Source organism: Trachurus trachurus (assembly GCF_905171665.1).
Source record: "Trachurus trachurus genome assembly, chromosome: 21".
Taxonomy (NCBI): Eukaryota; Metazoa; Chordata; class Actinopteri; order Carangiformes; family Carangidae; genus Trachurus; species Trachurus trachurus.
The window spans coordinates 31,397,332-31,414,446 of NC_139899.1; the positions used below are offsets into that span (position 1 = coordinate 31,397,332).

General features: G+C 42.3%; 3 protein-coding genes across 3 annotated transcripts in view; 1 reads left to right on the forward strand and 2 right to left on the reverse strand.

The window, feature by feature from the left end:
- The window catches only part of LOC311004857 (uncharacterized protein), a 340,983-nt gene that overhangs the window by 246,501 nt on the left and 77,367 nt on the right, over nt 1-17,115 (reverse strand). The gene's annotated exons all lie outside the window — the stretch shown is intronic.
- LOC311004883 (tRNA wybutosine-synthesizing protein 4-like) overlaps nt 1-17,115 on the forward strand; it is a 196,513-nt gene that overhangs the window by 77,240 nt on the left and 102,158 nt on the right. The window lies entirely within an intron of this gene.
- LOC311004706 (60 kDa heat shock protein, mitochondrial-like) lies at nt 1,608-17,066 on the reverse strand (the record flags this gene model as incomplete). Its single annotated transcript, XM_083996878.1, has 7 exons — nt 1,608-2,624; nt 4,243-4,421; nt 5,134-5,308; nt 5,416-5,661; nt 11,139-11,202; nt 12,975-13,042; nt 17,025-17,066. 7 exons carry the CDS (start codon nt 17,064-17,066, stop codon nt 2,457-2,459), a joined length of 942 nt encoding a protein of 313 aa, XP_083853004.1. The 3' UTR covers nt 1,608-2,456.

The following is a 17,115-nucleotide window of genomic DNA, read 5'->3' on the forward strand; positions in this document are numbered from 1 at the left end:
TATGTTATCATAAAAAGAGTTCCAGTAGAACTGTCCTGATGGCAAAGTTATAGTTTGTAAGCAATTTCTGATAAATTTATTGGAGCATTGTTTCTTTGAAATATCTATCATATCAATGAAGATGGTACTGTTAACTAAGACCTCGCTGGAGACTGCTGAGCCTCTGAGGAGGTGCAATATGCCCCTTGGTATAGCATCAAAAATAATAGCATATTCTCTTGGTGATACTGGTAACTGGAACTTAGAGAGAAATTCATCATAACGCAGCAAGTGTCCTTCATTGTTAAGAAGTTGACTTACTAAAATAATACCATGGTCAAACCATTTTTGATGCTCGGTCAGTTGTTTTGCCTCCAGTGAACGTCTTGACGTCACAGTGACGTAGGCCGCGAAGGGGTAAACCTCAAATTGACATTGGTTCCTGATGTTGGTTCCTATAGCAGAGTCCATGGTGGAAGATCAGACCGACAAAGCGCGCATCCCCTCCAAAGACGGTGCTGCTGAGAGAGAGAGAGAGAGAGAGAGAGAGAGAGAGAGAGAGAGAGAGAGAGAGAGAGAGAGAGAGAGAACGGCGCTACCTCCAGCCAGCTGACGTGTAGCTCACCTGCGGCTCACCTGCAGCTGTCAGAGGAGCCTCGCTAGTTCTCTCTCTAGCCTGCACTTTGTTTAAAAGTTCAACATGTGAAGATCTAACTACCATCTGACCACCGGTCAGCTGAGCCAGAGCACAGTGGACGTGGCTGGTGTGTAGGCTCGCTATTTTATACTGTAACGGCAAGAAAAAAATAATCGTCCTCAATCGCTGATTGTCTGATAGTGTGTGTACATTTGTCGGGCTGATCGTCCATCACGGACTGCGCTGCATTACTGATCATCGCCCGGTCACCCTGTCTGTCACAGCTGTGGTCTAACTTCAGCTTGTCACTTCCCTGTCCCTCCTCTCTCTGTCTGCCCGTTTTAACTCCATCTGATGAAGTTCAGCATCACATTCAGGTTCATAAAGGCTCTGTGCTCTGTGCTAAAACAATCTGTCTCCTAAAGGGGGCGGAGTCACGGCCTGCTGTCTCCTAAAGGGGGCGGAGCCACTGTCTGCCAGTCTCCTAAAGGGGGCGGAGTCACGGTCTGCTGGTCTCCTAAAGGGGGCGGAGTCACGGAGAATCCCATGGGACACAGAGACAGGAAACTGTCTCAGAACGAAGCGTCTAGGTTTCTAAACCGTCTTTGACCCTGCTGTTGGTGTCCAGGTAAAAAGAGGCCGAGTAAACAACGAAACATCCGAACAATTGAATTTATTAAATTAAAAAAAAAGAAGAAGAAAAGAAATAATCACCATTAATTGTTTACATTGTACAAAACAAGTTGAATGATCACAGCTATACTGTAAAGGAATAATGTATTTCTGTGGAACAGAGACACCACACTCTTGATTTTCATGTTAAGTGACAGATGGTCTGTAGTTGGACTCGTAGTTACAGCAGCACCAGGACGCCACAGGTTTTCACATTTTCTCTTCGTTAGCCAAGACCTTGAACGGTCCAAACTCCTCCTCCAGCCTCGTATACAATCAACCATTTAATGTGACATTTATTAATTAATTATCAGTGACGTCAAAGCTGATGGAGAGAAAAGAAAAAGAAAACTCAACGCTGCATGAAAACAACTGTAAAAGGCTTCAGAAGCTCCAGACGTCTCAGTAAACATTAAACTTTAATGTTGTTTTCAACAGGTGACTCTCAGACTCTGTAGGCACTCGATCTTTCCTCAAACATAATGTCACTTCAGACACAGAAAAAAATGCTCAGGCTCTGAAAGAAAACTAGTTTAATTAACTCAAATGACAGATTTTAGCCCACATCATTTCAAGCAGAGGGGGAAAAACCATGACAGATGAAGATGACATGTATATATATATATAAAAAAACAAACAAAATGAATTAACAAAAAGCTACAAAGACAAAAAATAAAAGGACAGACACATTTCTGGCTTCTCTGGTACCGGCCCTGTTCAGTAACACAGAGCATCAATACGACCTCTTGAATGACTTTACTACAGAGATCAGTGGCGTCACCTGTGTGAGCGTTGTTTTTACATGAGAGGAACTATGAGTTGTTTTGAAGATGTAGGGTTGTTTTTAGATGAGCAGAGCCGCTGGAGGTTCTTCTGATGTAGTAACCGGTCTCCTCCGACGCCGGCCGGACCGGGGGTCGGTGGACTCGCTGCTCCTCCAGAGACGTTATAACGACGATATAAACACAGCGTGGGCAGCTCCAACAGACTCGTGGCCAAGTCAGTGTGGGCAGAGCTGGAGCAGGAGGGGGCTGCAGGGAGTTGGAGGGTTTGTTTAGTTGTCATCGTTGTCGTCATTGTTGTAGTTGTAGTTGTTGTTCCTCAGCCTCCCCCGGCGCCGCTCTGCCTCTTAAGTCTGTACAGTGAAACGGCTTCAGGACGAGCGGCTTTAGAAACCCATGCCTCCGCCCATGCCGCCCATGCCGCCCATTCCCCCCATGCCGCCCATGCCCCCGCCCATCTCCTTCTCCTCCTTGGGGATCTCCGTGACGACGGCCTCGGCGGTGGAGAGCAGCGAGGCGACTCCTGCGGCGTCCAACAGCGCCGTCCTCACCACCTGTAGCAGACGGACAGGAGGTCAATACGTTTGATTTATAACGTTTTATTACGGAGCAGAAGCTTCTCACGGCTAGTCAGAGATATTACAATTAATACTCTCATTTTGCAAAAAAGATGATGTCAGAACCAGAGAGGTAGATCAGCGTAACTCACACGAACAAAAACAAAGTTACTAGGGCTGCAACTAACGGTTATTTTCATTATCGATTAATCTGTCAATTATTTAAACGATTAATCGATTAGTTGTTTGGTCAATAAAATGTTTAAAAATGTCTCAAACCACCAGACGACGTCCTCAAATGTCTTGTTTTGTCCTCAAACCAAAGAGAGACTCAGTTTATTGTCGTAAAGGAACAAAGAAACCAGAAATATTCACATTGAAGAAGCTGGAATCAGAGAATTTGGACTTTTTTTCTTTAAAAAAAAAACTACTCAAACTGATTATTAGATTATCAGAATAGTTAACGATTAATTAACAGATTATTGTTCAATTAATCAATTAATTGTTGCAGCTCTAAAAGTTACACAACAACCGCATGTTGAAGTTTGTTTTTGTTCGTTAAATTATATTAATTTACCCAACGTAGCACTGAACTGGTAGGAATTGAAATGTCAGTGTCTCATTTGTATTAGAAAAAAAAAGATTAAAATAAACTTAAACATTTGGTATAGATGACAATTAATGACTTCAATATATCAAACTGTTCCCCTGAAAGATTAATAATTGGTCCTATATTAATAGATACTTCAAATATTTTGTAATATTTTGCAATTAGTAATGTCTTTACATTTTGACTATATTTGATTGATTGTGAAACTAATTCATGCATAATAATCCTGATACTGTGATTATTTCTCTGACATTATTCTATGTATCTGTTACTGATACGATCCTGCAACAGTCCTGCAGGAAGTCTCAAGGTTGTATTGATCCATTTGTGTTTTATAGAAGTGATGATTGATCTGATATCGTCTCCTCTTCTTCATTCACATCATTTAATATCAACAAATGATCATTTCCACATCACAGCCTCTCACCGAGTCAAGTTCATTTAAACTTACGGCGCCAAATGTAAAATTAATTTGGACATTTTCCACAGAGGACTTTTCACCTACACTGCAAAAACTCACAATCTTTCCAAGAATATTTGTCTAATTTCTTGTCAAAATGTCTCATTTCTAGTCAAAACTAATCTCTTTCCACTTTAAATAAGACTCATCACCTAAAAATTAACTTGTTTTTAGATCATTTTCACTTGTTTCAAACTAATTTTCACTTGAAATAAGTAGAAAAATCTGCCAGAGAAAGGAAGTTTTTTTTGTGCTTGTAATAAGAAAGAAAAACTTGCTCCACTATCAGATTTTTCTACTTATTTCAAGTGAAAATATGCTTGAAAGAAGTAAAAAGTGTCTAAAAACAAGCTACTTTTTAATGCGATGAGTCTTATTTTAAGTATAATGAGATTTGTTTTGACTAGAAATGACATTTTGACTAGAAATAAGACAAATATTCTTGGTAAGATATGTGAGTTTTTGCAGTGTGCTCCCCTCAGACCCTCCGACCAGCAGGTGGCAGCGTTCACAAGCTTCATCTACATCTCTGATAGACTCTGTACCTTGGTGGGGTCGATGATGCCCTTCTCCACCATGTTGACGTACTCCCCCAGCATGGCGTCGTAGCCGATCTCCGCCGCTTCCTGCAGGATCTTCTCCACCACCAGAGATCCCTCCACGCCGGCGTTCTTAGCGATGGTCATGGACGGGATACGCAGCGCCCGGCGGATGATGTCCACACCTGGACACGAGGTGAAACGGAGAGAGATGAACAAACAGCTGCTGGTTGGAACAATCTGAAGGTGTTCACGTATTACAGTCACAGTTTAAAAGGATAGTTCAACATTTTGTCAAATTGTCCCATTGCCATAATCCCTATAGTCATAGCAGTAGGTTCATTACCTTTAATTGTCGGTGCAAGCTATTTTTAGAACGGCGGAGCAGAGCCGTGAGCTGCTCAGAGCTACGCTACGGAGGCTCATTATGGGATTTCTTGGTTTCCCTCATCAAACTCATCAAATACACAATCCAACAACTCCACAACGCTCTGGTGGACAAGTTGTGAGCTGCACATTCACCACGCTATGAGATAATAACACAACGTTACCAGACAGAGTTGTTTTAGAGGGAAATGCAGAGACTGCTTGATGAAAAACTGTCCCTGAAGGCAACGTGCATCAGCGGTTTTGCATGAATTTCCCTCTAAACAACTCTGTCTGGTAACGTTGAGCCTCCGTAGCGTAGCTCTGAGCAGCTCACGGCTCTGCTCCGCCGTTCTAAAAATAGCTTGCACCGACAATTAAAGGTAACAAACCTACTGCTATGACTATAGGGATTATGGCAATGGGACAATTTAATAACATGCTGTAATGTAATCTGTGCAAAGGGTTTTTAAATACTTAAAGGGATAGTTCAACATTTTGTCAGACAGTTATTGTCTGAGGTTCACTGACCGATCTTCTGGTCGTTGTTGGCTGGTTTGATGGTGTCCAGTGATGGGATGCAGCGCAGCAGAGCGCAGCCTCCACCGGGGACGATGCCCTCCTCCACCGCCGCCCGTGTGGCGTTCAGAGCGTCCGTCACGCGGTCCTTCTTCTCATTCACCTCCACGTCGCTGGTTCCTCCGATCTGAAAGAGGAAAAAACGATTGAATCCTAACTTTATTCTCAGAGGAAACACAAACAAACACCCGATGTGTCATCAACCGTTTCCTTCCCGTCCTGCTCGGTTCGCACCTTGAGCACAGCGACGCCGTCCGACAGCTTGGCCAGACGCTCGTTGAGCTTCTCCTTCTCGTAGTCGCTGGTGGTGCTCTCCAGCTGCTCCACGATCTCCGCCGCGCGCTTGTCCACCTCGGCCGCGCTGCCGCCGCCTCGCAGCAGCAGCGTGTCGTCCTTGGTGATCTGCACCTCGCCGACCTTCCCGAAGTCGTGAGCCTGGATGTCCTCCAGAGCCACGCCCACGGTGTCGTCTCCAAACACCTGCAAGAAGGAACGAGTCCGTTTAAATACAACACAACATCAGGAGGAAGGTTAATAGACTGCAGGGACACGAGCGACGCCATCGGTCCAATCTATACCAGAAGTTGTGCTTTTTCCTGCCTTATTTATATATAAACTTTGCACAAAACGTAAGTAAATTTGTGTTTGGTAGATTATTTCTTTGCTGTAACAATGCTTCTTGGAAATAAGTCTGATAGCGTTGGAAAGCCTGTTTATTACCCTTTTAAACGGTGCCACACTTGTAAGGAACATGCATTTGTGGGTTGAGCAGCAGAGCTAAGTATCTGGGTTGCACCCATGAAAAATGTGCCAAATCTTCTTGTGCAAAGTTTATATATTATTTACATAATATAATATATTAATTGTCACTTCATGCAAAATAACCAGATGTTTTAATCTCCATAACGAGTCTTCCAGACGGCTCGGTCCGTCCTGTCTAGCTTTGATCACCTGTTGTTGGAGGAATTCATTTCTCTGACATATAAACTCCCTACGGCACCAACAAATAGTATAAACTTTCCTCTGTCCCACATGCAATCAATGTGCATAATCCTCACTGCTCTTGTGGCATCTTTTATACTTCTATTCTTACTCGGTTTAACATTGTTCACAAACATTGTCACTGTTTGTCTATTTGTTGTTGTCGTGTCAGTTGAACTGTCACTGCAAATCTAATTTCCCCTGGAGCGACAATAAAGCTCTGAGATAATCCACTTGGTTTAATATATATATATATATATATATATATATATATATATATATATATATATATATATATATATATATATATAGCCCATGGGTAGAGATGACCGGTACGGAGCGGTGAATAAAATAATACATGAGATCTTTTATACCTATTCAGTTTAAATCTCGACTATCTACTTTAATATACTTTTTTTAATTCTCATTTTATGGTGGATTGAAAACTTAGGTTTGGTTGTAAACTTTAGGTAGATCACAATACTATACAATAATAATAATAAACACGAAGAAGACCGACTTCCGGTGTGGATTGGACCTTGTCCCTGCAGACGCGTCCTCTTGTTAATATGAGCGGTCTCAGACACTTTATCATCAGATGTTTCTTCCTCAGTAGCCGTCTCAGGGCTGATCAATAGATATAACACTTTACTATCTAAAGTCATGTTTCCAGAGGCTCTAAAGGGATACGCCAACATTTTTTTTTTCGTGTCTTGCCTCCCTCCCGAGTCCATGACCAGCAGATAGACACCATCCTTTCGACTGTGTGTGCAGTAACAAGGGAGATAGAGCTGTATCGCCAGTAATTAGCTTAGCTCAAACACTGGAAGTGTATGGGTAGTGTTAGCCTGCCTCCACCTAAAGTCGCTAATTAGCTTAGCTCAAACACTGGAAGTGTATAGGTAGTGTTAGCCTGCCTCCACCTAAAGTCATCAGAGAAACTCTTCAGCAACTCTAAACGGAAACCGGCGGGCCGATCTTCGTCTCAGAGCTGACAAAACTCTCCGGTAAGGCATCTTGAGCGGTCAAATGCCGGTAACGGGACGAGATCGGTCAAAACGGAGGGTTCAAGCAAAGACGGTTTATTTTGGTTCAAGCTAGCTACATCAAGGGTAGGTTAGCTTCCTGTTTCAAAGTAAAAGCACAAATTATATCATGGTTTTCTGTATGTAAAGGGCAACGGGTGTTTTATTTTGTGAAAGTAACCGGAAGTACGTTGGTCACAACGGCTAGCTTGAGTAGCGCCGAATTCGTCCAAACAAAATTGTAAACAGCAGGTATTTAGACAAATTAACGACACACTGCTGATCTAAACGGCTACTTTCTCACCTAAACATGTTTGAAATGTGGATAAAGTGATATATTTACAGAGTTTAGAGCTAAAATGAAATCAGCTTCTGACTGCTGATTTCGTCTCGGGTAGGAGGCAGGCTAACACTACCCATACACTTCCAGTGTTTGAGCTAAGCTAATTAGCAACTTTAGGTGGAGGCAGGCTAACACTACCCATACACTTCCAGTGTTTGAGCTAAGCTAATTACGGGCGATACGGCTCTATCTCCCTTGTTACTGCACGCACAGTCGAAAGGATGGTGTCCAGTGACGGCTGGTATCAATGGGCTAGTGGGGCTAAGCCCTCCCTGCATTACACAACAAAAGATGAGAAAAAATATTTTCTAAATAACATACAAAAGATTGTTATAAGTCTTAGTGGAATCCAAAGTGGCAACAGTATCAAATAGTTTCAAGAAAAACACAGGATATCTCTAAATGGGCTAATTTTAATCAGCCCGAGCTCACCGAGTCTGCTCTCATTCATTTTCCGACTGTGGATGATTGACAGGTGCCAGGTCCCGCCCTCGCCATTTACCGACTGTTGGGGCTAATTTCATTCAGCCCACAGGCCGATCGGTTCTGACCAATCAGCAGGGAGCTGATACAGGGTCAATGATTGACAGGCGTCATCACCTTGGTTTACTTGTCATTGGGGCTAATTTCATTTAGCCCAACACCGCTGTTTTCAGACCAATGACAGGAACCGGAGGAAAAGTTCTTACTTTACATTACATTACTGTTCTAAACTGTCTTTGCTAACACGAACGAAAGTTTCTAAACTCACCAGGAGCACCAGAAAGGCCGTCGATATGAGCTATAAGCAAATCGTCTTTTAAAAAAAAAATTTTTTATTGATTGAGCATTATCGTCGTGTGTGACTCTGTGTGTGTTTGTGTGCGTGCGTGCGTGCGTGTGTGTGTGTGTGTGTGAGAGAGAGAGAGAGAGAGAGAGAGAGAGAGAGAGAGAGAGAGAGAGAGAAACTGTGTGTGTGTGAGAGAGAGAGAGAGAAACTGTGTGTGTGTAGGCTATGTGTGAGTGAGTGTGTGAGATAACACGAGATAACAATTTTTTTGACTAGACCAGGGGTTTTCAAAGTGTGAGGCGCGCCTCCCTTGGGGGGCGCCAGAGAGTTTGAGGGGAGGCGCGACATGAGAAAAAGAAAAAAAGAAAAACTGAAAACATTCAAACAAAAGATGAGTTAGGCTACATGTCACTTGCACATAGGGCTAAATGATTAATGTTTTTGCAGTAGCCTATAGTTTGCAATTATATATATTATACTATATGATAAAACACGATCTTGTAACACACAGACTGTGATTATGCTCGACTCCCGACGCGTTATAAACTGACGCTTGGTCAGGGCCCTTTCGCGTTGTGCACTGACGCCCAAGGTGCCGCAATGCAAGTGATCAGAGAGACTGTGTTGCAGGGAGAGAGGAGCTCAGCTGGCCTCGGCTGAATGTAGCACCACGTCGGCTGTGGAACTATTCTGGTTAGAAAAAGAATCTGCGTCAGCTATAACTTCATATGAACTGTCGAGGATAGTTGAGGGTCCCGAGCTCAGCCTTCAGATGTATGCTGTGATTTTTGATATGGTTATGGTATTATGATTAAAGGAAATTATTTTTGCTAAATGTAACTAGGGGAAAGTATTATGAAACCTGAACTGATGGAATAGTTGCTGTAATCTGTTAAAAGGGGAAGTAGGATGAGTCAGACAAAGGTTAGGGTAATGAGGAACCGGTGACGTGTCCGGGAGACAGGCTGAGGCAGGTCAGGAGAGTAAAGGTGGCAGGGGTTAAAGATAGGGAAGTACACATTGACCAAATAAGGCAAGTACCGGTGCAGAATGATGGAGAAATTGTCCCATGATGCAGGAGAGAGTGTTGGCTGCTCTGGGCCTATAAAAAGGTAATCCGACTAGAAGTCGAGGAGTGTGCGTCGGGACTGGGTGCGAGAGAGAGCTAGTCAGACCCTACTCCTGCGAGGACCCCGAGAACTGGTGCATTTATAGAACTTAGCCGTCAACCGAAAAGACTGCACTCAGTAATTTGGTCTCAGGTGATCCCCACACTCCCTGCTATCGGGGTTGGCTGTTCCGCTCTAAGGGGTTCTCAGCCCTAAACATCACCCCAGCAGAAAGGGTTCAGGAAATTCGTGACTGGCCAGCCGAAGCCTGTATCCTACCAAAATCGTAAATCGGAACTATTCATCAGAGGTAGGGTTGATCGATAGGGTAAGAATTGGTTTTAATTATTTTTCGATTTTTGTTTTATGCTCTGATGCTGCTTTGTCACTGCTAAATTCCTGCAATAAATATTCAACCTAAAAGACAAGAGAACTGTTATCCTCATCTTTTTGTCTGAGGTTTTAATTCAAATATTACTGTTATGCTGTTCATGATCGTAAGAAGCTAAGCCATAGTGTGCACAACATCTTTAAGACTCTTAAAGGTTAATCTAGTTTTGTGTTCACTTCAAAAGATAAACAGGTCCCTAGGGTTGTTTTTCCAAACCGTTAAATTAAACCTAGCCAATAACAAGTGCAAGGATCAAAGAGGAAAGCTGCCGTTAACAGGCGTGCCGTGCCGGGTTACTACTTCTGGGTGGGGGGCTGCTCTATCAGAACTAGTGGCTTGGGGAAGCGGGACAGACGTCAGGACGAAGGCAGTTAGATGCTAGGCGAGTTTCCTCATCACCAGCTTAAACATTCTTTAGAAATTCTACTCTGGTCCATGACCGTTAGAACTTAAGAACTTACCCTTTAAACTGAGAGCTGGTCTAATAGGCCTTTCTTTACAGGGGCCTAATACCGGGGATCTAACAGAACGCAGCTCAAAGCGACCCGGTGCCTCTCACAGTGACCAAGCTCAGATAAATACATTGGATCAGCAGTAGCACCGCGTGTCCTCCCGCATAAAGCTGCAATCTACCAGAGCTCCTAAAAAAAAAATGTGGTCAAGACATACAGAGACCTGTCACAGTGTCATCGGTGCATTCAACCTCAGACTGTCTGCTTCCCATGATCACACAGGGAGAGCATGAAGCTGCTTGTGTGATGAGTGTGTTACAGAGTTCTGTATCAATGTTTAGGTTTATTCGTCAGTGCTATGTTGTCATGATAATTAATATATGCTGAGAAACAAGCTTGTAAATCAAACAAATCCCACAGGAAAGACCAATTTATGTTTAATGAATCAAATATTGTTTTGGTCATAGTAACTGATAATAAATAGGCTATGTTTAATTCTCTTCTCTCTTTTTTTTTTTTGGGGGGGGGGGGGGGGGGGGGCACACAGCTGTTTATTTTTCATTAAGGGGGGCTCACTCTCTCACACCTTGAAAACCCCTGGACTAGACCCTTCTACTTAATGCAGTGTGTAGGCCTAGTTAGTTGCTATAGCCTACTTTTGTGCCAGTCAGATGGGATGTAACTTTTAGCTACTATAGTATAGTGTGTTAACCATAATGGGTATACATTTTTTATTAGCCCACCCAACTAATTTCACCACCAGCTGCCACTGATGGTGTCTATCTGCTGGTCATGGACTCGGGAGTGAGGCAAGACACGAAAAAAAAATGTTGGCTTATGGTTTCCTATAGCAACCATCCATCCATCCTCCTCGTCTCTCCTCTCACCTCCGATAGTCGTCTCCTGGAACTCGTCGAACTGTCCCTTGACGAAGCGCAGCACCAGGCTGGACTTGCCCACGGCCATGTCGCCCAGCAGAACCAGTTTGAACTGGCAGATCTTGGTCTGGGGCAGCGTGCCGTTGGTGCGGCCGCCGCTCCCTCTGGAGCTCATACCGGCGGCTGTGGGGGGGTGAGGGGGCTGGGGGGGGGGGGGGGGGGCTGGGCCTCCTCCTCCTCCTCCGGGGGGGGGGGGGGGAAGTCAGTCAGTCAGTCACAGAGTCGTCCAACGCAGTCGGGCCTCGCTGACCACGTCTTCACCTTCTCCGTGGTTTTATCTGCACAGGGAGGAAGTGAGAGACGACATCATTCACAGCTAGTGACGTCACGTTAATAGATTTTCTTGGTACGACTATTGTCAGAGAAATAATCACGGTATTACGATTATCATGATTATTATGCATTAATTAATTTCACAACATATGAATGTGTAAAATCAAATACAGTCAAAATATAATTACATTACTAATTTTTACACAAATATTTTAAAGCAGAAGTAAGCGATCCGGTCGTTTTGGCTAATGCTGCGTTCCAGGCCGGCTTTTGAAACCGTAAATTACAGCTTCAAGTCACGACTTACGACTTTGTAGCGTTCCAGGCAACCCACTCGTGTTTTTCCGACCTGTTTTACCTGTGAAAGTCACTATAACGGCCACTCGTAACTTCTGACCCGTGAACTCGTACCAGATCGAACTGGTACGACTTCACAGGTCGGAAAAACACGAGTTACGAGTTTCCTTGAACGCACCATAACGTCTTGTCAGCAGATGGAGTTAGCAGCCCCCGCCCTCGTCATGGATCTATTGGTCCTCGTCCCTACGTCACCACATTCACGCGCATCCCTTGGCTGCACACACAGAGAGGACTGCCCCTTTATGCCGTTCTCTCTCCTCATTGGATAAAACTTGTAGGATACAAGGAAAGTTTTCTCCTGGGCTCAGAGCAGAGCAGAGTGACTGACAGACCCGTGTTTCAGACCAAACACTCTATAGAAGTGATTGTCATCGGAAGATACAACTATTTCAGACTTATATTAACATAAATATTCTGCTTACTTCTGCTTTAATTAATTTCACAACATAAGCCTGTGCATATTCTCATTTGTCCACGTCATAGTATCTCAAAGGAATTCTAAATCGAAAGCAGCTGGACTTGGTTATTTGTCTAGGAAGACGTTTCACTTCTCATCCAAGAGGCTTCATCAGTTCATTTTCGCATCTGACCAGGCTGAGACTGGTCTCCACACCAGATAGTTGGACCAGTTCATTGGAAAGCGACGGTATTTAGGAATCTTTACGATTCATTAACTGTGGCGTTTAATACCGAGTAAATACCAAGTAATGGTGACATCCCGATTGTTGTGGCTGTCTTTCAACAAACTTCAGCCGCTGAGGAACTTAAAGCTCTTTTGTGACGCGTCCAAGAACTCCATGGGTCCACTATGAATTTAAAGTGTTTATTGTGACAAAAATCAAAAAGAGCCAACAAGCAGTTATATCAAAAGGGAAATTAATACGTGCCCTTTCAATAAATAATAATAATGATACTGGTGAGATGATAAGGTGAAAATGATGGTAAATTGACGGTCAACAAAAAATATATGAGCTTAGTTCTCTCTCTCTTTGTGTTCAAAACTCCCGCCACCACACACACACACTCACTAAGTAAAGAAAATAACCACACCCCCTCAATGTGTGAATGCAAATGACATCATCAACGCAATGACGTCAAACCTACAGCAAATGGCAGGGAAAATATATTTTAGCTTCTACACCGATTCCCTACCTCCAACGCAGTCGGGCCTCGCTGACCACGTCTTCACCTTCGTCTTCTTCTTCTCGCCGTGGTTTTATCTGCACGAGGAGGAAGTGAGAGATGACATCATTCACAGCAGACAGCAACCCCCCCTCTCCTCCTCCTCCAGTCTGAAGATCAGTCCTGCAGGTTTTTATCTGGACACAACAGTAGTGAGTGACCTGTGGACCGGGGCTAGCAGAGATCAAATCAAAACACTCATCTGACGTCACACAGTGGAAATCTATGGCAACAACTACAACAACAATGAACTGATGGAGTGAATCAAAGAAAAATAAACAGAAAACGCACAGTTTGTGTCAGTGAACTCAACACGTTTGACTCTAGGCCCTGGTGGTGGGTAGAATAAAACATCTAAATGAAGCAGAATATCTCACAGACAGAAGAAATTGATTGATTAATCAGTGAAATAATCAATCAAAATGTATCAATAGTGATTAGACTTGTTAGTTGCAGCCTGAAAAACAACACAACTTTTAACATTTAACTATAAAAGCGATAGATAGATACATTGAGGAGCGGATTATTACAAAACAAGATTTGTGTTTAGTATTTTGATAAACTCGCCGACCGAGCTGCTTCTCTATAAAACTAATTAGGCTACTACTAAGAAATTAACTGATTAATCAGAGAAATAATCAATCAAAATGTATCAATAGGCCGACTGGTTAGACTTGTTAGTTACAGCCAGAAAAACAACACAACGTCCATATAACCATAACAACTATAAGGAGGAGGAGTGGCTCATTATAATACAACATTTGTGTTTAGTATTTATAGGCTACGTCTAAATCTAAAACTATGTCAAGCCTCCATGTTGGACAACAACACTGACAATGACGGTTTGTCCCTGAATGCCACACACACACACACACACACACACACACACACACACACACACACACACACACACACACACACATAGATCCAGTGTCAGTGGATCTATAACAGCAGGATGATGATGATGATGATGATGGTGGTGGTGGTTTGGTGGTGAGTTCACGGACCCCTCCTAACAATGGTTGAATTAATTAATAGGCTACATGCATGTGTATGTGTGTGTGTGTGTGTGTGTGTGTGTGTGTGTGTGTGTGTGTGTGTGTGTGTGTGTGTGTGTGTGTGTGCGTGTGTGTGTGTGTGTGGTCTGCATGGTGAGCAGTGTGTGATGCTGCGGCTCGGACTGATGTGTGTGTGTCTGTCTGAGGATCATCACTGCACCAAAACACCACACACACACACACACACGCACACACACACACACACACACACACGCACACACACACACACACACACCGTGCAGCAAGGTGCGGACTCGGACTCGGATCAGCTGATCTCTCTCTCCCGTTAACGCACCGTTATCAGATCAGCAACCCTCGTCGTCGTTAACACACTGACACACACACACACACACACACACACACACACACACACACACACCGATCGACGACACTGGATCTTTCTCTCTCTCTCTTTTTTTTTTTTTGGAAAGCTCTAAATTTCGACGCTCCGGTCCAACACCTAAACGCCCCTCCTGCCCGGTCGGTCTCGTGCCGTTACCGGGAGGAAACACACACCCTAGTATTTACCGTGTGTGTGTGTGTGTCGGTCGGCGGCTCCGGGGGTCGCAGCAGCCTCTGAAACTGTGTGAGTGTTGACAATCTGACGACCATCAGCTGTGGAGGAAAAACGTTAACACACTTCCTGTTCCTGAGGCGCATGCGCAGAAGCTGCCGCAGCGTCACAGCCGCAGAGTGACGTCAGAGCTGCTGACCGATGGACCGACCTGAGAGCAGACAGGCTGTCACAAATATGTTATCACAAATAAAATCAAAGAAGTATCCCTTAAACTCGTCCATCGTATCTATCCCTCCAATTTATTTATGCAAAGATATAAAAAAAAAAAGACATTAATGAACTCTTTTCAACATCTTTTCTGGTCATGTCCTCATCTGCAGTCCTTTTGGAAAAATGTAACTACTTTTATCCGTCAACATTTCGACCAAAACTTTGCTTTGGACAATCAAAATGTAGGCTATTGTTTGGTTTCTTTTCAGTCACGGCTTCCCAATTAATTAAACCAATATTATATAATTAATTTGATATTATTTTTAGCCAAAGCTCATATTCACAACCGCAAATTTACAAATCAAATACTTTGCACTCACCGTTTCAAAAACGAAATCAAACAATACATCAACCTAATTAGTCAATCTGAAAATAAGAAAGCCATAAAGACCATAGTACTATTCTCTCTGTTTCCATGTTTTTGAATAGACCTCTGTTTGCCAAACATAAAATGTACTTATCCTTTGTCTTCTCCTGCCTGTCATGATACTATGTAACTGAACCTGTTGACATTATTCCTTTTTTATTTGTAACCCCCTTATCCTTCATTTCACAATGTACGTCCCAACTAATAATTCTTCAATAAAATTTTTTTTAAAAAGCCTATCACAGTGGGATAAATAAAAAAAATAAAAAAATAAAGAGCATACTAGCTGTGTTTAGGGTTACACCTGGAAGTTCACTCGTTGTTCCTTTCATGAAAGTGTAGAGAACAATACAATATGATAAATAATGAATATATTTTATGATTGGAAAGGAGCAGGAAGAAGAATATAACTCTTATTTATGTCTGACCCTAACTTAAAGGTCCAGTGTGTAATAATTGTCAAGGTTTATTGTTAAAATCTGAATATCCTACCCATGAATATATTTGTACTGTAAGTGTATAATCGCTATAAAATAAAATCTGTTTGGTTTTCGTAGCCTTATAATTCTTCTTTTATATATGTAGATAGATAGATAGATAGATAGATAGATAGATAGATAGATAGATAGATAGATAGATAGATAGATAGATAGATAGATAGATAGATAGATAGATAGATTTTATTGATCCCAAGCTGGGAAATGACAGTGCAGCAGCAGCTTTACACAGACACAGTGACGATGACAACATATAGTATAAGAATATAAAGAGTAAGAATATAAAGAACAAACTATACATAATAAAATATAAAGAACAAACTATACATAATAAAATAGCAATAAAATAAAATGTGATGTACAAAAGTATATACAACAACAAATTGGCAGTGTCTATATATATATATATATATATATAAAAGGGTCTTGCTTTCGAGAGCCCATGATTATCTCAACAAAAAACAAAACAACCCATATAAATTAATTAACTTACAAGACCAAAACAACTCGAAACTTTAACATCCAGTCAAATGTCCAACGTATATTTTCTAATTTGTTTTTTCTTTGTAAATGAAAAATATCTGTACAACCCTTCAAATCGTTCTGTTGAGTTTTACTTGGACAACAGAAGCCTCCTGTGACTCCTGAGCAGGTTTATGGACCCAGAAACATCTCGAGTGTTGTAAGGTCAGGGCAGTTTTCATATTTTGTTTATCTACTTTGAATAGACACTGATGTAGACACACAAAAAGTACAATACAATGATGCAAAATGTCCACAAAATTATAGCCAATATATTGGACAGAGGTGAACAATCTGATCATCAGTATCTAAATACATCTGACCTCATTACTTTTTTAATTTATTTATAATATTGCATTTTTCTTGTGTTTTTTCTTCCTTTCATTGGTGTCTGCTGCTGCAACATCGTGGGATGAATAAAGTAACATCCTATCTTATCTTATTATATAATGGTAAAATGTCACTTATTACACACAGAGAGGTGACGCAGAATCTGATCCTTACTGTATTTTCACAGCTTTATTCATGATCATACATGAATGAATCATTCTGTAAAGTGTTGCTGCTATTAAACTGAATGTATATCTAAAGGTAGGACTTTATATTGTGCATCTTAAACATTATTAGTTTCGTCCTCCTGGCGGCGGGAGGCGGTTATGGTTATGGTTAGGATTAGGGTTAGGGTTACTTAAATAGGAGAAATGGGAGGTTGGACTAATGGATGCAAAAATATAGATGCATGGTCGGAGAAATGGGAAGTTGGAGAAAGTTGGAGGTAAGTCCACAGACCAGGATGTAGTTGCATGTCCCTGAGTATCTGCACGTGTGCATATGGCTGTACGGTACTCAAGGTCTGCAATTTAACCCACTGGGAATGTAT